This window comes from Neodothiora populina (genome assembly GCF_041146345.1).
Source record: "Neodothiora populina strain CPC 39397 chromosome Unknown canker_contig_3, whole genome shotgun sequence".
Classification (NCBI taxonomy): Eukaryota; Fungi; Ascomycota; class Dothideomycetes; order Dothideales; family Dothioraceae; genus Neodothiora; species Neodothiora populina.
Window position 1 is genome coordinate 1,838,667 of NW_027191417.1, and position 25,093 is coordinate 1,863,759.

Here is a 25,093-nt window from a genome sequence, read left to right on the forward strand (position 1 = left end):
CTATCTGCTGAAGGACTCGGGCTATGTCAGTGAAACGGCGAAACAGAATGCTGTCGATATTGTCCACAACGCGGTGCAAGCAGGCGCAGAACTAGGAGGATTGCACCAGGAAGGCGAAACACCACCTCCTGCCTCGTTGCCGTCGGATTCGCCACCGTCTCCAACTCCCGAGGTCGAATCAATAGCAGACAATAGCAACGAAGCCCAGCCAACTGCAGTCGAGGCCGAGGGCTCTTCTGAAGTCTCTTCTGCTGAAACGAGCTCCACGACACCCATATCCGTAGACAAATCTACAGACGCAGTGAATGAAACAGACCATCGTCTGACATTTGCCACCTTCCTCTCAGGAACCATGATCAATGCTACGCCTGGTGCGGAGGACTATAATAGCAATTTCTGGTTCGTGGCAGCGCGTCTCCTAGGCTACCAACTGCTGCACCAACCAGACACGAGAACGCAAGCGAGGATCCCATTCATCGTGCTCGTCACTCCAGACGTGCCCAGAGCGATGCGCATCCGCCTGGCCAGAGACGGCGCCCACGTTGTCGAAATCCAATACGTCACTATCACCGAGCACGCCAGCAGGTTGACGCCGCAGTGGCGAGACGAGATGACCAAGCTGCGCGCGTGGCAGCTCGAAGGCTTCGATCGCGTTTTATTCCTCGACGCCGCGACGATCGTCAATGAATGTCTTGATGGCGTCTTCGACAGCGACGAGAGCAAGACCATCGACTCGAAACCCACAAAGGCCGACTCCAAAGAAGACCTACCGCAGAGATACCTACTGGCCGCGATTGCAGGACCAAACGCCGACGAATTCGACACAGGCTTCATGCTGCTGCGGCCCTCGGAGAAGGCCTTTAAGCACTACATATCGCTATCCGCGCACCAAAAGCCCAAACCCCACCGCATCAACATCTTCGACACAGAACACATCGACGACCGCACGGAGCTGCTCAACCACGCCCACGCTCCCGACGGCAGCATGCCCTGGCAGCGCCTGAACCCCAGGTGGAATCTGCATTTCGCGCACGCGAATCGTGGCGGCGATAATGGCGCTGTGGCGAGTATGCAGGATAAGTGGTGGCAGGCGGAAGTGGGTGCTGCGTTGCAGCCGTATTATGATGGCTTGAGGTGGCGCATGGAAGGCCATTATGAGGCTAGGGATCAGTTGCAGCAGATTAGAATCTCGAGATAGATTGGGGGCTTATATGCTTATATCCGTAATTCTTTCCTTTTCTACTCTGGCCTTGAATGATGCTGTACTATCTGTTTGGTGCGTCGCCACTGCCCAGGTCGCCCGATGCCGTGGTGATATATCATATATCACTGTGAGGGGGCGTCTCTCAACAAGCATATGCATCTTGCTGTACCGAGTCTCCGACCACTAGGTTTTGTCTACTTGTATGCGAAGTGGACCAGAATTGGCCATCACCAAACAGTAGAGCATATATCGAATTAATCGACAAATAGATTGACGAATATGATACAAACGAGGTATTTACAACTGAACAAGCCAAGTATCAAACATGACATTTCCCAAGAAAACAAAATCTATCCATATCTATTGGCTGGTCATACTGTATTGAGCTGTGATGTGAGCTTTTTTTTTGGGTATTCGCTTTTCTAGATTTAGGACCAGAGCAGGCTGTTTTGTTCTGCTGTAGTCTTGCGTGTCGTATCGATCGTCTTACGTCGTATCTGTGTACTCATATCGTAGCGCTGTGAAGTGTGTCTACTCCTACATGCATGGTACCTCTGGGGTAGGGATTCTCCAGGTATAGAACGCGTGCAGCTAGGATGTTAATCAGGTCTTGTTTTCGGCCTCTTTGGAAACCTCTCTGATCCTGGAGACGAGTTCGTCAATCTTGAAAGGCTTGGAAAGCACGCTGTCCATGCCGGCCGTTTTCATGTCTGCCTGCTGTTCTTGTCGCACGTTCGCCGATACGCCTATGATCCGAACTCTGGGCAGGGAGTTCTCGGTCTCGTATTCTCGAATAGCTTTCGTAGCTGCATTGCCGTCCATGATTGGCATCTCCTGGTCCATCAAAACGCAGTCGAACGCTGGCGACGTGGCGCCTGGGCCGATCGCGGCCTTGTAAGATTCGACAGCATCTTTGCCATTGTTCGCAGTCACGACTTCGAAGCCCTTTGATTGCATCTTGCGTTTGAGAATTTTCTGGTTGATGAGATTGTCCTCAACAAATAAGATCTTCAGGAAAGGCTGGTCTCCTTTCGTGCGATCTGTCAGTTGGGTGCGGCGATTGCGCGAAGTGTCCCCATCCTTGTCCTTGACATTCTTCCCATTTTGATCGATGTCGGGCTTTCGAGGGATGTTGGACACAATGTCTGCTGTGTGACTCCATCTATCATCATTGTTCGACGAAGGTTCCACTCGTGGCGATTTTAGGGATTCTGGCACATCCTTGTCCTTTAGGTCCTTTTGTTGTATCTCCTCCGGAATGTGCAGGCCGTTCTGCATCTCTTCTTGATTCATACTTGCCCCATCTGGAGGAGTAGTCTCGCATCGTCGCACACGGAAAAAGAACGCGAATGTGCTACCGCTTCCTTCCTTGGAGCTGACACCTATCTCTCCTCCATGTAGTTGACAGATCTTCCGCGAGATATTTAGGCCAAGCCCACTGCCGCCATAGATCTCCTCGGTCTTCGGAGTGGCCTGCCTGAAACGATCAAAGAGCTTCGTCTGGTTCTCGTTGGAAATTCCTATGCCCGTATCACGTATCGCGACCGTGATATACAATGCCTCTCCATTGCCCCATTCGGCGCTGTGTGTCGAGTCCATATGGGTGACTTGATCGTCCAACTCGAAATACACAACATCAGGGGGATATGACGTTGGTCTTTCGATGGATGCTCCAACGTCAACAGCAATCTTTTTAGGCCCCTCTTTCTTAGCGGTAAACTTGATGGAATTGGTCATCAGATTCACAAGCACTTGACTGATCCTCACGAGATCGGCCTTGACCCATTCCACCTTGTGCTTATTGTAGGAGGGATCAAGTTGGTAGTCGAATCCTATGTGGCGTTTTCGCAGCTCGGGTTGGAAAATCTTCAACGAGTCCGCCATCTGCCGCTTCGGCTGGGTGTCCCTATTTATTTAGATCAGTGTCTATTGGTATCTCAACTAGACAAGTTTTACTGCTTACTTTGGGGCAAGTGATAACATAGAGGCGTCGAGTTTCGAAAAGGACAGTACATCGTCGACAAGTGTCTTCTGATGTCCCACACATATCGATATAGTCTCACAAGCTTCTACGATATCATCGACGTTTATCGTGTCGGACCTGATCTTGCCATAATCAATCGCCTCAAGAATGTCTTCCTGGCAATGGAGTACCGCGCCTAACGGATTTCGGATTTCGTGACTGGACGACTTTAGATCAGACGACGAGAAGTTTAGCAAGTATTATTCCACTCACCTCAGCATGTCGATGAAACGCTCTTGTTGTCGCTTACGTTCTTGAGCGTCCCGAGCTGCCTTCTTCTCCGAGAGTTCGGCAGCCTTGATCTTTGTAATGTCGACCACAGCACAGATGAAACCACCATAGCGTTTCAGACTAGCCTTCTCCAGATTTTCATCCTCAAGAGGACGCATGAGGAAAAGTCTCCACCTGGTCTCAATGTTAGCTGCATGGATGGCGATCGGTCGCAAGCATATCCTACGGTTCTTCCTTCCCATATGCTCTGAATTCGGTAGATAGATCAGTCCGAGACTCGAAGGCCTCGCGGTATGCATTCATGACTCGATCATAGTCTTGCGGATGGATGGTTTTGGGCCATTTCTTGAATGATTTGTCGGTCCCTCCGTGGACAGTCAACTCATGAAATTGTTGGTTGACAAACAATGCCTCAGCTTGGTGGTCTAGTATTGCCAGTCCAGTCTATCTATAGTCAGAACATATATCCACGGCTAGTAATCGAGGAGCATCGCACCGGAAGCATCTCTGCAAACTTCTGGAAGAATGGCTGACGATCGAGAGAAATTCGTTGATTTGTTGGGCTGGAATCGAAGTTTCCTTTCGACGGATTCATCTCGTGCATGTGCTGTTCTGCATGACCACCTATGTGGCAACCAGAATCACATTGGTTGTCCGCGTTTTGTTGTTCTCCTTGTGGGTGGATGACTTGGACTACGATGCCATTCGCTTCACCAACGGTGAATGGACTGTATAATACAGGCCAATCTCGAAGGTGCTGTCTACCCTCAACATCAAAGGCTTGCACGGTCATACTCGAAGGCACGTCTCCATTCATGGCTGATCGTAATGTTTCTGCAAGTTCCTCAGGGACTACATCTTTCAGCGGTCCTCCTTGTTCAGTAGGAGTGCCCAGCAACTGCGCCCAGGGTTTGTTTTGCAACATAACAAGATCGTGTCCCACAAACATAGCAGCTGCAGATTGTAGAGATTCCACGAACGCAGATATATTCTGGAGGCCTGCAGGCCATTCGCGCGCTGGACCCATTGCATTCTCTATCCTATTCCTATTCAGCAAAAAGCCGTTTGCAAGGGTTGAGAGGGTTTCACTTTGAGGACAGGCAATTTTCATTCGTGCTTACGCCCATATCGGGATTGCCTCTTAGGCAAAGGAAAGTTTCTGTTGTTCTCAGGTCCACGCTTGATCGGATTGTAGTTGTAGGTGCTGTTGCCTGTCCAGAATAGAGCAAACTCCTCGTAATGCAAACCCCAATTACCAGGGTAGTCGATGTGAAATTTCCCTTATGCGACACGCTGCCTAGTGTGATAGCATCAATAGCAGTCGTTGCATATTACTGTGTACAAACATGAAGTCGTTTGAGGAAACCGCGGAAGGCGGAGTGTCGATCACTGTCGTCATGATGTCATCATACTCACCTATAATGCGATCTCATTATCACACTCAACTACCGTGTGCCTTGATTCTAGCTACATGCCATGACATTTTATAATGCAGTATAAGGCAAAAACTCAGTGTTCCTGAAGATCATGGGTGGGTACAGTATAAGATACACGTGGACTAAGCAGGGACTATCTGCGGATTAAGGACACAGCTCGCTAAATGTGGTTTGTGTAACAAGTTAGACAAAAACGTTGCATAAAAGCGCATTCGGAACTTCCATCTGCAGTGCACATCTAACTATAGCGTATTTGGGAGTACCCAGGCACCATTGCGATTTGTACACCCCTCTGGTCCAATATTGCAATAGATTAAGACTTGTGAATGTTGTTCAGCATAATCACGGGAGACTTAGCCTTAGGAAAGATCGGGCAACTGCGGCACCCAGGGTCCCGGACTCTAATCGATCTACACCTAGGCGATCACCGCATCGTGGATATTCTGCACAAGCCGATATACGAGCCTAGCGGCTTGCGTGTAACGCCTCGTACCGACGTTCATGTTGCCGGGCTACATGAACTGATTGACTTCACCACATCAGAGCTAAGGTAGGCACACAATGAACAAAGGGTCTTACATCATGTCGTGAAAATGTGCCACAAAAGTCTCAATTTTGTCGTAAGTATGCGTTGCCTTATAAGCATTATTGAAATCCTCATGCATCGTGAAACAGTACGAGTACGGTGGGTGCGTCGTTTTCCCTTCGCCAACGGCAAGTGGAAAGAAGTATGACCGAATTTCTCTCCTTCCATGGGTCTTGCCATATGGTACAGTAACTCTAAAGACCTAGTCTTATTCACGAAGGCCTTTACGCTTTGACTAGTACCCTGGACGAACTGCAATTGGACAGTCCAATGACAGATGCACTGATGCGCCTTCGTTTCGACTCCCGCTTTAGCTCAAAGGCAGATCTCGAGTGGGGCCCTTGAACAGATCTATACTGCACAGTATCAACGGCACATCTAGCGGGGATGTCGATTTCTCATCTCATTACTGGGTGGAAAGTATCGCTAGACCAAAGCGGTAGGTGCTTCGCAGGGCACTCAGTGGTTCGTTTCAGATACGCTCTCATATTTTACATATATCGTATCTTTACCCACCTCGAGAGGATTTTACCCGTTTATGCAGGCGTGCAAATATTTGTTTGGTCTTCTTGTACCCTTCGATTCCTGCCTTCGATCCCAGCCTTCACAATGGATACTGAGCTATACGAAATCTGGGTGAGCGTTGTACAATCATTGCCTACCTGACAGGTATCTGACCAAGCTTGCGCAGACATGGTACATCTTGGGTGCTCTGATCATCCTTAGCCGATTCATTGTCCGAATCAGGACTGTCGGCTTGAGAGGCTTCCAAGGCGATGACTACATAACAATTCTTGTATGTCAAAACAGTGATATCTATCATGTTATAGCGAGAAGCTGACTCAAACCTGCAGACGCTGTTATTCTATACGTTGGACGCGGCGTGTGTCACCATTGTCTGTGAGTCGAATGCTTGAAGGGACTCCAAACTATGGGTTTTTCTCTAATGCATTGGAATCCAGTTCACACGGGTCAGAATATCGATGTTACCGAGAGCATGATACCCAGCCTTACGGCCAGCGACATCAGTCGCTTAGAATATGGCAGTAGGATAGAGCTCACGGCATGGTGAATGATGCTGAAATCCTGCTTGCGTTCAATGAACATACACTAAATCGCTAGGTACAGGTACAGCTATACGACTCTCATTTGGTGCATGAAGTTCACAATGTTATTCTTCTAGTGCGAGCTTTTAATCCTTCTACCCAGCTGTCTTTAAGACTAACTATCCGTATAGTAAACGTTTGACCCTTGGCTCTTTGCACAATCGACTGGTCAACTACTTGTTCTGGGTTTGTGGAGCCGCATATATTGCAGTATTCCTTACTATTTCCTTAGGATGCTATCCGTTAGTAGCCACTTCCACTCCTTTGACACAGTGTGGCTTACCAAAATCACGACAGGATACAATTGAATTGGCAGGTAGTTCCTATACCGCCATGGAAGTGCAGATTCCGACCTCAACTCTTCGGTGTCGTGGCTGCGCTCAACATCGGTACTGATATCGCATTGCTTTCCGTTCCTGCACCAATGCTTTGGAAGCTGAAGATCCCCCTGCGCCAGAAGCTCATCATCTCCTTGCTTCTTTCGTCCGGCGTCTTCGTCATCGTAGCTGCTATCATTCGTGTCGTCTACTCGCTAGACGCCGAACCGAGTGCCAGTAACATCAACAGGTGGGTCTCAAGTGAGAGGCATGGGGCGAAAACGAAGCCCTTGACTTGAAAAGTTGCCTAACACTGTCTCAGATGGGGAGTTCGAGAAACCATCATTGGTCTGTTCGCCATCAACATCCCAATCCTGCGACCAATTTTCAGGAGGACCTTCTGGACTTCGGGCAAATACGATCCTTCGTCTCCTCCTTCGGCGGGCTCGCGTCCCACGAACAGCAAGCGCTACAAATCATCTGGTCTCAGCGGATGTGACGTTGAACTCGGCACGACAACCGTGAAGAGCATAACTCCTAGGCGCGCGAATAGCACTTCATCGCAGGAGAATCTTGTCCGTATGGGCAAGGACAACGTAGTCTACGTACAGACCACATACGATATTCAGAGCCACAGCCGTCAGGATGTGGACAGTGTGAAAGTATACGACAAGGACTGGGACGACAGAACGGTCACGACACCGTAAAGGTCAAGCTGTATCAGTCAAAACACTTTTAGCTTCACACATACACAATTTTTTAATCTCTTTTGATTGGCGTGGCCAACTGCAGTATCCTTGTATATAACCAAATGAATCAAAATCATCACGACCCAGTTTTCCAGTCCTATGTGATTGCTGTGTCTCCCGACATCTCCCTCCAAGTAACAACTCCATCGCACCTCGAAGATCAGTCAAGACTGAGGCAACTGAACCCGACGCGATAGCTTCGCAAAGAGTCATGGTCAAGCATCCAGCCTCCCCTCCCTTCCGCTCCGTGGCAGCTGAAGGAAATATCTGAACGCAGAGGAATAGCCTTCGCATAACCTCAAGCACGACACCATAACGATCATTTTCAAGGAAGTGTGCGTCATGGACTTCCTGGACATCTCGAAACGAGGTCTTCCCTTCTGTATCTCAAGATACGCACACTCCTGCAAGCGACCAGTCCTGCCAAGCGCTCTCTCTCTTTCGCGTGGGTCTCAAGAGTCGTCCCCACTGATCCATTATAACTCTGCTGGTCGAACGATAATCTTTGTCCAGGCTATGAACTCAAACCTCGGCATTGCTCTTCGCCCTCTCAAGATCCCTCTCGTAATGCATCTCTGCGCAACCCTATGAAGGTCTAGAAACATCAACTACCGAGGATATTGTCTCACTACACCTTATTTGTGTACAAGGACCCGACAGAATGGTCCCGGGGCCCAAAACTGGTTCCCGCGGGCTACGGGCGAACTGCTCGATTTCCCCTTCCACCTTGGTTGGTGGCTGACGGTGATACGCCGGGGTAAAGCCACTAGTGCTGTGAAAGCGGGATCCTGTGCTCTTCATCAAACTCTAAAACGAAGAGAAACCCAAGGTACAGTAGAGTTCCGCGCGACGCGTGAGAAACAGAAAGAAGAATGGTGGAAGCTTCCCCCGTTGTGGGTTGCACTTATTCTGTGAAGCTTTTGCTGCACTACTGTCGAGGGTCGAGATGCGTATTGCTGATAAGCGGAGGTTGGGTCAATGCAGAGATCATTTGTTCCATGTCCCGGATGTTATATGCTTCGGTGAAATGCGTGACCGTGGAATATGCAAACGACTTTCTCCATGTCCCTCCGCGGGGTCTAGAGATGTACATTTGTGTAGCACGTGGGATATCCAGCGTTTTCCATGCAGAGTAAGAACAAATGGTTTAGTCTGCGTCAATCATCTCCTTGCGCGATTCATGTTCAGACGTAGCTTGTCTGATATGTAAAAATAATTTTCTGCTCTCAGTCACTATTGTTTTTCTCTTGTGGTATACTTGATTTTATCTAGATGGGCCGAGAAGGTGAAACATCCGTGTAGCTTCGTATGCGATTACGGACCTACTGGTTTCTGAAATATATTAATCCGAGAACCGGGATGTTGCCCAAATGTCACTTTCGATGTACAGAAATGATCAACACAGCAAGCCCAGCAATGCAGCCTTCGACATCAAGATTGGCGGCCCGCGACCATACACATACTCGTACACATTGTCTTAGAGTCGAACAGCGGCCTTGAACGGTCAATGTTCATGTTATATACAGTATCTTGCCTACATCCTTCGAGACCTATTGCTGACCTCCCTCCATCAATACATGTCAATATACCACAGTTGCTTTGGTCAACCAACACATCTACATAAGCAATAAAGTGATTGTCTTCCGGTACAGTATTTCCTCTTATGTGAACAGCCACAACAGCATCACCATTTTCGTAAGAGCTGAGACATCGATTCTGCCCAACAACCACAGCACGCCCGTCGGGGACGTATACTCGAAGTGTAGTAATTGACGTAGCGCACTTCCGTGGCAGTCACTGCTTGCATGTGAAGGCATAGTGCACGTGACACGATGTGAGGTCAAGTATCCATGATTATTGACCTGTTTCTCTACCCGCCCGATGTTGCATCGCAGGTGAGCTCCTCGCGGATTTCAACATCACGGACTTCAACATTGCAGTAAGCTGCTTCGTGCAGGAACACGGCAAGCCGGTTGGCAAGTCTATTTTCTATGACATTGTCATAGATGAATCCAGAGGCGCTGATCGAAACAATATTGCTGCTGGAACATGCTTCAAAGGTCCTCAATAGCAATTGAAGCTCGCCCTCGTCCTCGTGTGGCTCTATCCGATCGGATTGCCAAAGTTGAATTCGGTGTGATCTAGGCTTCCAGCCCACAGGTCTTCATTGATGAGGGTCGGCGCGCATCCTGCCATCCAACTGGTGGCGTCCCACGTAGGTTCGAAGATGGACGCCATGGATGGATCATACATCTCAGTATTCGAATCACGGAGATGAGAACCGCATAGGCTGAGGATCACATCGCGACATTTCCCTGCGCTCGGATTCATGCTTGTCATTGACTGTATCACCTCCAGTGTCGCCTCTATCTGCAAGCGCCAACCCAGTGCAAGCGGTGACTGCGGCTTACTTCGGAGACAATGTACTGGAATCAGGACAGCCTGGAAGAGGAAGTATCTAAATTCATCGATCAGTGTTACTGAACACAACAGAAAACTAGAAATTGAACTTACAGCACGTAGAAGGCGGTCAGTCGAGTCTGATACTTGGTGTTCCAGAAGTTCTGTATGTGAGTAATGGACTCCTGAGCAGCTTGGAGACATCTGTCAGTGGCTGCTTGTTCGTCCCATGGAAGCACTTCGTTTTCGGCCTGAAGCGCCCATCGTACTAAGCATGGTCGATAACAAATGATTCTCAAATTTCTGAAACGCCAAGCATTGATGCCTTGTACCAAGGCGAATCGAGGATCGATAGTCATTCCAGCATCATCGGTGAAGTACGGCGGCACTTTCTGCAGCCAGGTGTGAGTAGCAGTATCGTCAAGTGACAGAAGCTGATCGGCCTTCGGTGGAGGATTGCTGATCAAGCGATTGTAGATCATCATCGTATGTAGATGATAGGAAGCTTGCTCTCGAATGTACGTTGCAACAGTCGCCTCCTGTACCTCAATTGGCAGCATATTTGTGGCCGAGGTAAGATGCTATGAGAGTCAGCACATGTCAGAATCGGCATTGTTTGACAAACTTACATCTTCATGAGAATTACTCGGCAGTGCCGCATCTATGCCCTCTTGCGGCCACGTGAGCGGTCGGCTGTAAGTAATCGTTGCTCCTACATCCAGCACACATAGAGACCACCAGATTCTCCGCCTCATCTCTCGAGTCAAGGTAGTCATCTTCTGACCCCCGAGCTCCTTGTGAAGACCCAAACCAATCGCAAGACGAAGGGCAAGACCTCCATAGCTATAACTGCTATTTGGCTTGTTACGTTTCTGCAAATAGTGCGCTGTCAAACCAAAGATCTGTACCATCGCAATATTTCCCATTTCTAGACAGTTCATCGAGAGATGTTGCTTTGCAGTCCTGAAAATGGCAATATCGGTATCATCCTGTGAACTTGTGCTGGATACAAAGGCTCCAGTCGCAGCAACCAAGTTCGCCAGGACAAGCCATGTGCCTTGGCTCGGACGAGGAATAGCATTAGCATACTGTGCCCGGAATGTCGGCTCATGCAGTGCAGGAAAGGTGGGATGATACAGGCTGAAATATGCATCAACAAAGGCGTCCGACATGGCCCGAGTTACCAAAGCCTGAGCATGGACTATGGATGTCATCGACGCCTTCTGAGACTGTTTCAACAGCTGTTGCATATGTTGCTGACGCTCGTTCCTGGAGTCGGCATCCCACGCTGGCCCTCTGCCCGTCTCCATCCACATAGTCCGCAGATGCGAGGCTCCAGAGGCCGTGCCCAGATAGCCGTAGTTAGCAGCATCTACAGTGAGAGTAGCCATGCCATCCATGATTTTTTTCACGCCCTCTTCTCCGCCTGCTGACGGTGGCGCAAAGTCACCTGATCCGAGACCGGCAGACGACTGTTCCTGTTCATCCCACTCGAACTCTTCGTCTGAGTAGTCAGTTGATGGATAAACACCCTCACCCCCTGCTGGACTTGCATCCGGTCTGACCGAAGGCGAGGAAACATAGGGTTCATGTTCTGTAGGGGTCGACCACCATGACTGCGATGACTCGATTTTCACAGGCTCTATGGAATGATCATGCTGCTGGTTGGTTGGAGTCGCATGTAACTGGCCCCCATCCGACATTGACTGTCTTGGTGTCCCATTGTCTGATGAGCGTAATGGGGGAAGCACGGGTATATCTCCCGACACATCCTGATCAAGCAAAAAAGTAACCTGATCCTCCGTATACAGCCTTTTGAGGATGGCCTCGGCTCGCTGGAGACGGTGCTCAACCTCTGTGAGATGTCTGTTGCAGGCATATCAGTCCATCATTCTATCCGATAAGCGTCTTGAAAAGTTCGTACTTCCTTGTCAGAGGCGTGCGGCTATGTTTGTCATACAAGCAATGCCGTCTGTAACGTCTACAAGTCGAGCATTCGGGTATCTTGTGATCGCAATTCGCCTTGCGCCTACGACATTCCTTGCAAGCTAGGTTATCTTCCTGATGCGCAGACCGCTTCGTAGGAGCAGGAGTCGCGCGCGTAGCCATGATGCGCCGGACCAATTATTGTCACAATTTGGTTATACAAGGGCGATAGAGTCCATCTGATCGGGGGGTGAGAGTCACCCTCGGACACGCGACTGTCTCTATTCAATGGACCCTACGGTAGAATGCGGGGCAATACCGAGTCCTCCTTCCACCCATCACGTTGGCTTCGGGATCGACCAAATGTCGCAGTGCGCAACAAATCTCATGCTGATCATTTGGACAAAAGGTCGTTCGAATGTGATGGCGGAAGCTCGCAAATAGACAAGCGGAGGCGGCGGCAGCAGACTACCATGACATATTGCTGAAATACGGTGTCGAGCCACACACCTATAACGTGATTAAGCATCATCCGATATAGCCTTTGTGACATAAGGGTTCGCCTGCGTTTAAGCCTCAAGTCCTTGTCAACATGTGCAGTGAGATACGAATACGGTGTCGGTGTTTGAACGAGATAAGGTACGAGAAACATGACCTTCTTCGATTACTCAGACGGAAGAACTTTATTCAGCACATATCGACATGAGATTTTGCACTTCTGATGAACCTAGCAGAGCCGTGCAGTGACTTCAGGTTGGTCTCAAAAGATGATTCTCGTCATTCGACTATATACATAACTCATATACGCGGCTCGATGCGTAATGTCATTGCAGGTAAAGATGAAAACATGGAACGTGATAGCGTGGGGTAATGTCCCTAGACCAAGAAGCGGAAACCCTTCTGTTCACCGCCTCCGTTGCCCGCAGCAGGTCCTCCCATGGGGACTCCCTCGACGTACTCGCCGCGATCTAGCTTCTTGTTTAGTCTAGTAAGGGTGATCTTCAAGACAAGAGCCGCAACAATTGCGATGACGGCAGTGCTGCAGTTGACGCTGAACGCAATAATGTAGCGAGGACCCATGGTATCCTTGTACATGTAACTAGCGTAAATACTGGTGGTGTTGCTCAAGCAGTTGATAAGAGCGAGAGATGCAGCACGCTTGGACTTGGGGCGCATAAGTGTGTTTGAGATCCAGGCCAGGGTGACCACGAAAGACATGTAGAAAGATGCGGGCATCAACATCATGGCAACGTAGCGAGGAGCGGTAGCAGTGGTTGCGGCAGCAAGGATGAATGCGGCAACAGACACAATAAGGGGGAGGACGATGTGGTAAAATCTCTCTCCAGTCTTATCCGCGTGCCATGCGTTAAATGAGGCGGTGATGAAGGCGAGCACGTAAGGAGGTGCGGTCAGTAGAAGAGTGTGGACGTGGCTGTATCCGAGAGTTGCGACCACTGTCGGGAAGAAGTTGGTGACACTGGCGCTGGAAGTGATGCCGAGAAGGACGAAAAGAAGAATGTATGTCTTGGGGTCCTTAAGGCAGAGAACGAAGCCGTGGAAGAAGCTACCGGACTCATCTTCAGTCTCAGCAACACCGACGTCCTCTTGCAGGCGGTAAACTGCGAGCTGCCTCTCTTGCTCGCTGAGCCAGGTAGTGGTGTGGGGGAAGTCGGGAAGGATGAAGTATGCGGCGAAAGCGACAGCGACGGTGACAGCGCCCTCAATGATGAACAGCCATCTCCTGTTTCTGCTGTTAGCAAGGAGCTATTGTAGGGAGACATGCGATTCTTACCAGGCACCAAGACCCTTGACTCCGTCCATACCATCGGAGATGCCGGCTGCAATGAGACCAGAAAATGCTCCGGAGATGAGAGATCCAGCGTACAACATTGCGGTTCTCAAAGCAAGCTCTTTTCTGGTGTACCAGCAGGAAAGGAAAAACAAGCATCCAGGCTGAATTCGGTGTTAGCAAATGTGATCGGTACAAATGAGCTCGATTGAATGGACTCACGAAGTAGGCGGCTTCGACGAAACCCAAGCAGAATCTAATAGCAACGACTGCGCCATATGACTGAGCTGCGGCGATTGATCCAGAGATGATACCCCAAACAATCATGACGGTAGGAAGGTAGATTGCGGGCTTTCCCATGTAGCTCAACAACAAGTTCGAAGGAACTTGCATAAGAATGTAACCGACGAAGAGGATACTAACGCAGGTCTGGTTCCTGGTCAGCGGAAATGCCCACAACGACTTTTTTCTTCTTTTCCTTTTTTCCCCCTATCTTTTTGGTGATGTGGCAAACATACATTGAATTGAGTTGAAGTCATGTTGAGATCCTCCACCATGCCGACTTTGCCTGCCAATTTGGCACTGGCAATGTTGTTGCGGTCGAGGTAGTTGAGAATGTACATAATAACCAACATTGGTAGCAATCTAAGATCGATTCTGCGGACCAACTTCTTTTCCAGGCGCTGTCGCTCCTCGGGGGCGAGATCCCTCAACAGCTCGGGGACCCTGTTGGCAGTGTTGATCGAGGCCACATCTTCGCAAAATAGAGCGCCATCTTTCTCTGCAGAAATGTTGACGTCCTTCTCCGATAGAGCAGGATTGCTGGTAGGGGCGGCCATTGCTGTGGAGATTTTCGCTTATTCGCCTCTGCTCGAGTAATGGGCCAATCTGTTTAGAGAGAAAATCTGGAGATGCTGGTGGGGAGAAAGTGGAGTACCCCGTGGGGGGACTATCACGGTTTATATAGTATCAAGTGCCGTGGCCCATTGCATGGACCTCTGGTCGGAACGGCCGCAAGTGTAGACCAGATTTACCGTGCATCTAGAATAGTACCACTGTGTACTATGGGCCACTAGGGTGGGAGTCGCCCAAGCCGACGTTATTGGATAGGGTCAGACTCACCCAGGCCAAGCATTCGGCTGGTCTTGGTACTACACGTGACGGTAGAAACACTCGCCGCAAATGTTTCCCGTGAAAAAGGGTATAGCACTAAACTGCAAGAAGCACTAGCTCGTCCCAGACTGCAAGACCAAACAGGCCGAAAACGTGAGCCGTGGGGGAAAATTGCGGCCAACTACTTCCTGTACCTTCCTTGCCTTGTGCATTTTGTGATGGGAATCGAAGAAGTGGCCTGCCCAACAGTAGATGTCGGCTTGTCAAGAATGCCTGTAAGAAAGCGAATAGCAGAAACCCATCCAAGTGCCTACGGTCCATGACGACCGCTCATGTACATAGACGAGAAGTGATCTCGACCACCTGCAGAGACCCGCTTGTCTCTACAAGTATTGTACACAATTGAGACACCTCCATAATCGACAGTGGCCCTTGCAATAATATCAGCCTCATCCCAGACTCACTCCCAACTCCACACCCGCCAAGAATAAGGTTTTGGCATGTGTCATTTCCACTGATTACTTAGCCCATCGGACCCAGAAGGATGGTCTGTGTCTCCTCCGCATATCCCCACACTCATCTACCCCGAGAGGAAGTGAGATCCAAGGGGTGGAAGATTCGATGCATCTGCAACAGTTTCGTGATATCCCGATACGACGCCCAATGGGCAACTGTCGACCAAGTCGACCGTCACCCTGCTGCGGCGCAGGATTCTTTTGATCACGATCACAGGGCGACAGGTCGACATTCATCCTTGAATCATGAGGGGTGATGGTGGTTAGTAGTGATTGATATAATAATGTTGAAGTTGCCAAGTAAGTGAATGGGTAAGTCCATTTCATCTCAAGTTCATTCAGAGCATATCCAAAGCACTATTTCTGGCATAAATTTATTGTGCCTTGTAAGAAAATCCATATCAGATTGTACCCTGATACCCATTGCACATCATGGTTCACCTCACAAGCAACGACTTCTCCAATGGCAATGGCCACCTGCCTCAGACCATCGAGAAGATCGGCGTCATTGGCACGGGAGTCATGGGCTCCATGTTTGCCCTTCTCCTTGCATCCAACGGAATCACAGTCTCGATCCATGATCGCTCGGAACAGAGCATGCAGAACACTGCTGCCAAGGCCAAGGAGTCCGGTCTCTCAGACAAGATCATCGTCTGCAAGGACTACGACACTCTTTGCAGCTCGCTCGGATCGCCCAAGGTCTTTATCTTCAGTCTGCCACACGGCGGTCCCGGCAACGGGGTAGTCCAGACCCTGGCGCCCCATCTCCAGGCAGGAGACATTGTTGTCGATGCATCCAACGAAGACTACCGTGTCACGCAGAAGCGGCAGTCCATGCTCGAGCCCAACGGTGTCCACTACGTTGGCATGGGCATCTCGGGGGGCTTCAACGGTGCTCGCTACGGTCCTGCCATGATGCCTGGAGGCTCGACGGCGTCCGTGTCGCTGCTTCTTCCTCTGTTGCAGAAAATTGCAGCCAGAGATCCCCAGGGCCGTCCATGTGTTGCGCACATCGGACAGGGAGGCAGTGGCCATTATGTCAAGATGATCCACAATGGCATCGAGCACGGCATCATGTCAGCGCTGGCCGAGGCGTATGAGCTGATGACTTGCGTGGGCATGGATGGAGATGCCATTGGCAGCATGTTTGATTCGTGGTGCGCAGAAGGGCCGCTGGTAAGTTTTGCAATTCACCCCAACCCACAACAGATATGACTCTCCCTACTCTTCATGGATCAGACTGACACAACAACCACACCAGAAAAACAACTTCCTCGTAGAAATCAGCGGACCGATCTGCCGCACCAAGAACAGCAAAGGCGGATTCCTGCTATCAGACATCCGGGACGCAGTAGTGCAAGACGCCAACGAATCCGAGGGCACAGGAGTATGGGCCAACGAAGAAGCCATCACAGCACATGTCCCCGCGCCCTCCCTAGCCGCAGCGCACAACTTCCGCCTCGCCTCCTCGGACATGTCCCTGCGCGCCACCATAAAGCCATACATCGGCGTCCTCGAAACCGAGCAGATGTACCCGCGCGAGAAGCAAAAGGCCGCCTTCCTGGATAAATTGCATGACGCAGTCTACGCCTCCGTGCTGGCGTGTTTCGCACAGGGTCTCGACCTCATGGCGCGCGCCGACGAGCGCGAAGGCTGGAACATCGACTTTGCCTCCGTCATCAACGTCTGGCGCGCCGGCTGTATCATCCGCTCGGATTACATCACGGACATCCTCGAGCGCCACTACTCGGCTTCAACAAAGAAAGTCCACCCCCTGTGCGGCGAGGACGTGTCGCGCGATCTGCGCCGCTGCATGCCCGCGCTGAAGTCGGTCGTCATTGCTGGACTGGAGGTCAACGCCCACCTTCCTTGTCTCGGGGCGTCGCTCGAGTATCTGAAGTACATGTCTTGCGAGACGCTGCCGACGAACTTCATGGAGGCGCAGCTGGACTGCTTTGGTGCGCATGGGTATGATCTCAAGACGGAGCCAGTCAGGAGGTTCGCCAAGGGCCCGCATCACAGTGATTGGTCTGTTTCCGCTTAATGACTTTTTTTGTTCTTTTTTTTTTTCTTTTATCCTTTAATTCGTTGTCAGGTCGTGCGTTGTTAGTGTGGCTGGGTGAGAGGAAGAGAAAGGGAAGAGGAGAGGGCACGCTTATGCCAAGCAGATTGTTCACGTTTTCATGATATCCATCTACTTATATATTCATATACCCGGTTTTTCTTTCAGAATTACCAAGTATTCATCAAGTCATCTCCAAATCTCTCATTTCACTTCTTCACGTGTGTTTAGGCAAGAGTGATAAAAAGTAAGGAAAAGGAGAAGAGAAGGCAAGGCGGAAGGAAGCTCAAAGCACTGACTACTAGTACCTTGGTATACAAAGGAACGTCGATGCAGTGTACAAAGGCTGCAGATGTTGCTCATTATCTGTCGCGTCTGTATCACTCTTGTACATAAGGTACCGTAGTATACTCGACGGATCCTGATCTTATCCTCAGCTTCCAAATTCAGGTACTCCATTCGACTCGACTCCAGCCCAAGACACAGCTTTAGGTCACCCAAGAAAGTGTACCCTTACAGGCACAGCCATCTGGTTCCATCTCCCCTATAGTTCGTTCTTATTTTTTGGTATGTACCTATTATGTGGTATGTGCCATGTAAGGTACCCTCCTATGTGTGAGGAAAGGCGGCGAGGCGAACAACGTCCTCGGGATCGACCCTTATGTACTGCATGCGTGAACGAGAAAACAAACAAGCGCCTGCGCCTGGGGAAAGGGTACTGTATGTGTCCTTTATCTTCAACGACAAGAAATGAAAGATTGTGGTTCGAGGGGGGAGGGGATAAGTGCCCATGGACCCCGCTCTCCTCTTTCTGTCTCTGCGCTCCTTCCCCTTTTGTCTAGATGCATCCCCGGGATATGCTTTATGAACAAACAGAAGGAACCAGCCAGGAAATATGAGAGAGTTTTGCAGCCCCGACACCTTTCCTTGGCGAGTAATGCAAAATGCAAATGTAAGAATAAAAAAAAAAGACCGATGCAGATAAAGAAGATTCATTCAATATGCAAAAAGATACGAAACAACAAAGGAAAAGTCATCAGATCACGGACTCGATATCGCTCTCGACGTCGGCCTCGTCGGCCTTTTTCCGCCTCTCCTCGCTCATCTCGGCATATGTCGCCCAGCTGAGCAGCAAGAAGGCCGCGATGATCAGGACACCTCCCGCCACGGCGGCGCCGCTCAGCGGGCTGTTCAGCGGGGGAGGCAGCAATTGATCGACGACGGCGACGAGGAAAATCGTCAGCAGTGCAGCGACGGAGCTGAGTACGGGACTGGTCAGGGAGATCAAGACGAGAAAGGAGCCCGAGAAGGTGGCGTTTGCGAGGACGGAAATAAACAGCATCCAGGCTGCTTCGCCGCGGGGCAGGGCAAAGGGCTCGATGCCCGTGTAGTGCAGGATCGGAATGGGGATCCAGAGCACGCAGAGGGTGAAGACGCCGATCATGCTGCCGAAGGTGTTTGCGAAGATCATGCCTCGGCCCGGACTGCAGCCTTCGGGGGGACAGGCGACTTTCTTGTAGAGAACCTCGTAAAAGCCGTAGAGCACGCTGCCGACGCCGATGACAATGTTGCCCAGGGCGCGGTTGCTGGCTTCGTCCTTGTCCGGGGCGTCGGGTCCGCCTGCGCCTCCGCCGCTCTTGCTGCCGTGTTTGCTCGGGCTGCTGTCTCCGTAGGCGACGACGAGGACGCCGACGATGGCGACGCCGACGGCGAAGATCTTGCTCCACTTTAGCTTCTCGTGCAGCATGGGGATGGCGAAGGCGTAGGCGAAAAAGGCCGAGCAGTTGTAGATGGCGGTCAAGTCGCTGGCGGTGGTCAGATCGACGGCGACATACCAGCTGCCTCCGGCCACGGTCAGGGCGCATGTGACAAAGGCGGTGGTGCGAACAAAATAAGGCACGGGCGACTTCTTGTGCAGATGAGGCGGGATGTGCAGAGTCTGGTGCTCGACCATCTGGGCGGTCTGGCGCAAGAGCTGCTTGTGTCGGCGCCAGAATGCGTCCCACGGCATGCTCCATTTCTGCAGGCGGATGATGAGCAGCTGGGTGGGATAGAGCAGTGACCACGAGCCGTGGGTCAGGTAGAGCATGCAGTATGCCTTGTTCCACTTGAGATTGTGCTGGATATAGACGGCGGTCTCGGTCTGGATGGTGAAGGAAATCAGACTCATGATCAGGAAACAGGCAGCGTAGATGTATTTCTTCCTCGTGGCAGCGCGGGCCTCGACCTCGGGGTCTCGTTCTCTGAAGGTCGAGCGACGGGTGCGCAGGACGGGGCCATCTGGAGAGGAGTAGTCCTGGTATTTGTCTCGGTCTGCGGCCAATAAAGGCTGGGAATGGGAATGTGGATTGGGATGCGCCTTTTGCCTGTCAACGGCGGGTCTCAGATCTGAAGGCATTTCTCTTGTGCCTCTGCCTCTGCCTCTGCCTCTGTGGTCCTGCGAGTCCTGCGAGTCCTGCGAGTCCTGCGAGTCTCGGTCGCTCTCTCTTTCTTGTTCTTCTCCTTCGGCCCAATGGTCCGGGTGTGGCAGGTCTACAAAGGGACTCGAGTTCCTCGAAGGCGGCTGTCCATTCGACGACTGCGACAGGTGCACGAGGCTACTGGACGCCGACTCGACGTCTTGATTAGAGTAAGGGCGCAGGGAGGAGGCCAACAAGGGGGAGGAGCGTGGTGGCTGAGATGGCGGCGGTGGTAACAATGAGGGAGAAGGACCAGGAGCAGGTGGCGGCGGAGGAGTGACTCTAGGCATACAAGCGGTCTAGCGGTGGTAGGGTACTTGTGCCTAAGATATGATAAGGGCAACCCTAGTGTGTGTATGCGAGAAAAGATAGTGTGTATCTCAGATACAGTGATAGAGGGAGAGGGGGGGGGAGCCGCCAGTGAGACACCTATTCTCCGTTCATCTCCACCCTGTCTATTTATTATCTATAGTATACTGCCCACGCGCACACTTGTTCGACTGACCAGCTCTCTGAATGGCCGGATATGAAATGCTGTAGAGCCAGATGATAAGATAAAAAGAAACAGATAAGATGCGAATGACCCTTTTCCTCAATGTTGTTGAATCGTGTGCATGTGTACTTCAGCTCGTAATTGGCTGCTGACGTCGGCCCTAAAGTGCCACGCAGCCACATTTCACGCGTCGCAAAGGGGGCAAAGAAAGACAACTGTTCGATTATTGTTAGCCCTTCGCTTTTGACGAGACGGACAAGACCAGAACCAATGTCACGACACACGTGTCTGGCGAATGCGTATATTTCTTGTCTTGTGACGCCACCATCGTCCGCTTTATGTCTCTTTGCCTTCACGGAGGGCAACCCTGTCCGTTCGACTGGACAGCACGCGAGTCACTACCATAAGGTACCTTGTGTTGGGCATCCATGCTCGGAGATTGAAACGTCCTCTCTCTTTCACGTCTTGTTGTTTACAGATACCCATTCGAGGTCAAAGAGACTATATAGTATATAACAAACGATACTCGGAGCCTGCAACTTTAGTCGTGGAGTCCCAGAAAGAACGTTGAGAGACGCTGCAAAACAAGGTGACAAGAACCCCTCTCACCAGCGTGGTTTCAGCCGCCGAATCACCTGCGATATATCCGTGTCTTGAAGAACAGCGAGTGCGAGCATGGCGGTCGGGACCGAAACAGACTCGAATATACAATCAAAGCAACCAAATCACAGACGAGTTGAAACGAGCAAGATTCACCGTGTCCAGCGAGTCATTCCTCTCTGCCAAGCCATGCTGGGGACACAGTTGTCGCGTACTGCAATCCACATCTTGCCTGTCATCAGAAGGTGACCGCTGATGCCATCCTGTGTGTTTGTCTTTACCTTCCAGTCTAACTCTGCTGCCTGGACAGTCTAGTCAACCAGAATAAAGTACATGATTGCTGCCTGCTGCCAAAAAAAAGTGGTCATGGTCCAACCATTTAGCATCCACAAGGGTCGCGCCGGCATCGAAGCTTCCGACGCACGGGTGTGTGGGGGGGCGCAGCAGCCTTCGGTGGAATGGCCTGTTTCTTATCGGGATGATTCTTTGATTCTTTGTTCAGGGTATGTTCAGGGTATGGCAGAGAAAAACAAGGGTCGAGGAGTCATCGTTTTATCTGAATTGCACCAATCTAACCCCTAGACCCTTGTCGGCGGCGTGTCACAGTGCAGATGGGCAGATGCAGATGGGAAATGGTCTGACTTCAGCATGATCGACGGAGCGACGTTAGGCGGCGCCGGCTCTCTTGTTCTTTGGTGTTTCGCAACTCCCATCTCGTACCTGATTCTATTCTGTTCTTCCTTTAGTTTCTTCTACTCTTGATATACAATCCGCATGCTGTCGCCTTTTCCACAATATCAGGACATGAGACACTGACAAAATCCACTGATCCAACAAACAATCAAAATGGACCAGCAGCAGCAGCAGCAGCAGGCCGCCAACGCGCTGCAGCATGACTGGCCAAACCTCGAGGACCTTGGTATAGCCGCCGCGCCTGGCGTCTCCATGGACGGTCTGGACAACAACCCCAACGATTGGGAAGAATGGCTGCGATGGGATCCCACAACCGAACCTTTCTCTCCCGACAGTTCGACAAAGACGTCAAATAATTCCCCCATGCAGGACCTGGGCTTCAATCCGGATCAATTCCCTTCCCTGCCCGGAGATGAGACGCTGGCGCCACCCTTGATCGTCGGCGATGACTCGACAATGTTTGATTTCTCTTTCGACCAACCCAACTTCAACTTTGACGACCTCAAGCCCACCAACACTGCTCAATTCGCCCTTGTCGCGCCAGACACGCAATTCGCACAACCGCCGGCAGATCCCGAGACCAACCTCCAGCCCATTCTGGACCATCTCCAGGCCAATGATGATCAGCCCTTGTTCCCTGCACCCTCCCTACCCTCTGAGCCGGTCCAGACCTCGCCCTTCTCACTTCCGAGCAATGACTTCTCCACCAATTATGCCGCGACCGTACCATCGACGACCGGCAAGAGCAGCCCGGCGTCGTCCACTGCCCAACCACGCACCAGCGTCTCGTCCATGTCGCCTGCGCCCGAGCAGCCTCCTGCTCGCAAGAAGAGCGGACGCAAGAGAAAGTCGTCGAGTGACGACGAGAGCAAGCACCTCCCCGACGTCTCGCCCGAAGACGGTCCGCCCGTCAAGAAGACATCGCACAACGTCATCGAGAAGCGATACCGCAACAACCTCAACGACAAGATCCAAGAGCTGCGCGACAGTGTGCCCAGCCTGAGAGCCATGTCGAGGCCGAGCGGCACCGACGAGTCCGAGGATCTCGAGGGTCTGACCCCGGCCCACAAGCTCAACAAGGCCACCGTGCTGGCAAAGGCCACCGAATACATCAAACATCTCGAGAAGCGCAACAAAAACGTCACAAACGAGATGGAGGCGCTAAAGGCACGTCTTCTGACGCTGGAGAAGAACATCGCCAAGACGAGCGCCGTGCAGAATCTCCAGACTGCTGCCGGGCACGGCCTGTTCACACCATCCATGACCAGGTCCAGACAACCCTCGACCGCGCACATGGCTGCTGCCGGAAGACGAGCACAAGCCGAACAGTACGCGCAACAGCAGCTACAGCAACAACAACAACAACAACAACAACAACAACAACAGCCGCATCAACCGAAACAGCAACAAGAGCAGCAGCAGCAGCAGCAGCAGTCGCAGCAACAACAACAACAACAACAACAGACCTCACCTACTTTCGAGGCTCAAGCCGACACTGTCCAAGCCGGCCAACAGCGCATGGTCAACGGTCAAGGCGGCAACGGCTTCATGGGCAAGCTCATGGTCGGCTCTCTCGCTGGTGTGATGGTCATGGAGGGATTCCACGAGCAGGAGCAAAACAGTCAAGGGACATCCAGCAGAGGTCTGTTCGCTGCGCCTAGCATGTTCGGAAGTGGACAGGCTTCCACCGCCCAAATCTTCTTCCCAATGGCCAAGATGTGCCTCGTCATTGGTGCCATGTTCTATATACTGCTTCCGCTTCTCACCTCCGCTCCGAGGACCAAGACCAAGGCGCCTCAGCATGTGCGCCTCAGTGCCGCTCCGTCGCTTGCCTCTCCAGTCGAAGTGCGTCGAAAAGCATGGCTCACTGCGGTTCAGAGTGTCTGGATGCCGCGTCACTTCTTACTTGAAGTTGTCTCGGTCGCCGTCAAGATGCTGAAGCTCAGCCTCCGTCGACTCATAGGCTCCGAGAGTTACACGATGATCTCTGGAAACAACAAGGAAGACGAGGCTGCCCGCATCAAGGCTTGGGACATTGCCATCGATGCTCAGCTTGCCGGCGGCGATGCTGAAGTCAGCTATTACCGTCTGTTACTGACCCTGATGGTTTCGGGAACTCTGCCTGACTCGCCCATCCGTCTCATGCAAAAGGCTGTTCACTTCCGCATCTTCTTCTGGGAGCTCGCCAATGCCGGATATGGCAACCTCTTCATGTTCCGTGATTTCACCGCAAAGGTCGGTCGGATCTACTGGGAGTCTGCACGCGCCCAACAGCACGCCTTGGCTGCTGGTGAGTACACCGAACAGCAGATCATTGACGACAAGATCGACATGTTACCCGACCATCTTGCCGCTCTCATCGAGCTCGGCTGTGACGATGTCTTGACAGACGACATCATCCAACGAGCATACAACCTCGCATGGAACAGACCAAGCGCGGAGAAGACCATCGCCAACCTGACCATGGACAATGTCGTCGAGGACCATGCGATACGGTCTCCGGTCGATGCCATCGCTGCTTGGTTTTCTACGACGACCATCGACGCCGCCCTGACCCGTGCCATCGATGTCGACAACAATGCCGCAGGTGACGTCGAGTACCTGGTTGAGCTGGCCAACAAGGTCGCGCCTCCAGTCTCGGCCACGCAGACTCGTGCTCTCGCAGTCAAGGCTGTTCTCTGCGACACGGACCGCGAGGCCAACATCGCAGCGACACTCGCCAATCTCCCCGCCAAACCCTCGCTCGGCTCGTGTGCACTCTCAGACACGAGATCATCAGCTGTTCCGTCGAACATGATCACGCACACCCCGGTGTCACCTGATATTCACATTGCATTGACCCTCGCCAAGGTGTTGTCGCTGGCGTCGCCCTCGTCTCTGCCATCGGCTCGGGTCCACGCGGCATCTGCCGTCTCAGCGATGCATCTCGCGCCGAGATCGTTGACTCTTCTCACCGCCGTTGCATCGCACAAGGTGCTCCGCATATTCACCGACGATACTGTGCTGTTTAACGCCGGCAAGCGCGGCGTCGACGACTTGGCGTGTGGCCTGAGGACCTGGATCGGGACTCGAGCCGGCAAGCACGCCGGATTGAGCAAGTCCCAGAAAAGGCTCGTGGTCGACGCGGCTCTTGTGGTCAGCAAGCGTGTAGGGGGTTGGAAAGACGAAGGCGAAGAAAAGGACAGTGGATACGGAAGTCTACAAGACTAGATCTCTGCATTCGTGCGTGTCATGTGAAGAAAACAAATCCAGAAGACCACGAACTTTTTTTCTGTTTCTCTACTGTAATGTTTTTGACTTTTTTTCTGTGGGGATTTGATTAATGGAATAACGACAAGAAGCGAAAGTTTTGGCGAATAACATGCAGAAGAAGACAAGGTGTCTTGATCGC

The 25,093-nt window shown here is 51.5% G+C and overlaps 7 protein-coding genes across 13 annotated transcripts; 3 read left to right on the plus strand and 4 right to left on the minus strand.

Moving 5' to 3' along the window:
- Nucleotides 1-1,807: 1,807 nt before the first annotated feature.
- AAFC00_005002 (uncharacterized protein) lies at nt 1,808-4,585 on the minus strand (the record flags this gene model as incomplete). 3 transcript variants are annotated; one of them, XM_069344725.1, is made up of 6 exons in its annotated part: nt 1,808-3,110; nt 3,168-3,386; nt 3,441-3,632; nt 3,685-3,902; nt 3,955-4,498; nt 4,548-4,585. In XM_069344725.1, 6 exons carry the CDS (start codon nt 4,583-4,585, stop codon nt 1,808-1,810), a joined length of 2,514 nt encoding a protein of 837 aa, XP_069197160.1. The 3 variants fall into 3 exon arrangements, with proteins under 3 accessions (XP_069197160.1, XP_069197161.1, XP_069197159.1); XM_069344726.1 differs by lacking the exon at nt 4,548-4,585 and having other exon boundaries at nt 3,955-4,485; XM_069348215.1 differs by lacking the exon at nt 4,548-4,585 and having other exon boundaries at nt 3,955-3,963.
- Nucleotides 4,586-7,010: 2,425 nt separating this feature from the next.
- AAFC00_005003 (uncharacterized protein) lies at nt 7,011-7,610 on the plus strand (the record flags this gene model as incomplete). Its single annotated transcript, XM_069348588.1, has 2 exons — nt 7,011-7,153; nt 7,226-7,610. The coding sequence occupies 2 exons, from the start codon at nt 7,011-7,013 to the stop codon at nt 7,608-7,610; spliced, it is 528 nt and encodes a 175-aa protein (XP_069197162.1).
- A 2,145-nt stretch (nt 7,611-9,755) lies between these two features.
- On the minus strand, nt 9,756-12,161 carry AAFC00_005004 (uncharacterized protein; the record flags this gene model as incomplete). Of its 2 annotated transcripts, XM_069348216.1 has the most annotated exons (5): nt 9,756-10,110; nt 10,167-10,633; nt 10,682-11,556; nt 11,602-11,918; nt 11,977-12,161. In XM_069348216.1, 5 exons carry the CDS (start codon nt 12,159-12,161, stop codon nt 9,756-9,758), a joined length of 2,199 nt encoding a protein of 732 aa, XP_069197164.1. The 2 variants fall into 2 exon arrangements, with proteins under 2 accessions (XP_069197164.1, XP_069197163.1); XM_069347785.1 differs by having other exon boundaries at nt 10,682-11,918.
- Nucleotides 12,162-12,854: 693 nt separating this feature from the next.
- On the minus strand, nt 12,855-14,606 carry AAFC00_005005 (uncharacterized protein; the record flags this gene model as incomplete). Of its 2 annotated transcripts, none has more annotated exons than XM_069344728.1 (4): nt 12,855-13,719; nt 13,771-13,931; nt 13,990-14,196; nt 14,286-14,606. In XM_069344728.1, the coding sequence occupies 4 exons, from the start codon at nt 14,604-14,606 to the stop codon at nt 12,855-12,857; spliced, it is 1,554 nt and encodes a 517-aa protein (XP_069197165.1). The 2 variants fall into 2 exon arrangements, with proteins under 2 accessions (XP_069197165.1, XP_069197166.1); XM_069344729.1 differs by having other exon boundaries at nt 12,855-13,728.
- A 1,221-nt stretch (nt 14,607-15,827) lies between these two features.
- Nucleotides 15,828-17,439, plus strand: AAFC00_005006 (uncharacterized protein; the record flags this gene model as incomplete). Its single annotated transcript, XM_069344730.1, has 2 exons — nt 15,828-16,571; nt 16,657-17,439. 2 exons carry the CDS (start codon nt 15,828-15,830, stop codon nt 17,437-17,439), a joined length of 1,527 nt encoding a protein of 508 aa, XP_069197167.1.
- A 1,054-nt stretch (nt 17,440-18,493) lies between these two features.
- Nucleotides 18,494-20,206, minus strand: AAFC00_005007 (uncharacterized protein; the record flags this gene model as incomplete). Of its 2 annotated transcripts, none has more annotated exons than XM_069344732.1 (1): nt 18,494-20,206. In XM_069344732.1, one exon carries the CDS (start codon nt 20,204-20,206, stop codon nt 18,494-18,496), a length of 1,713 nt encoding a protein of 570 aa, XP_069197169.1. The 2 variants fall into 2 exon arrangements, with proteins under 2 accessions (XP_069197169.1, XP_069197168.1); XM_069344731.1 differs by having other exon boundaries at nt 18,494-19,855.
- Nucleotides 20,207-21,855: 1,649 nt separating this feature from the next.
- On the plus strand, nt 21,856-24,912 carry AAFC00_005008 (uncharacterized protein; the record flags this gene model as incomplete). 2 transcript variants are annotated; one of them, XM_069344734.1, is made up of 1 exon in its annotated part: nt 21,856-24,912. In XM_069344734.1, the coding sequence occupies one exon, from the start codon at nt 21,856-21,858 to the stop codon at nt 24,910-24,912; it is 3,057 nt and encodes a 1,018-aa protein (XP_069197170.1). The 2 variants fall into 2 exon arrangements, with proteins under 2 accessions (XP_069197170.1, XP_069197171.1); XM_069344733.1 differs by having other exon boundaries at nt 22,159-24,912.
- Nucleotides 24,913-25,093: the final 181 nt, after the last annotated feature.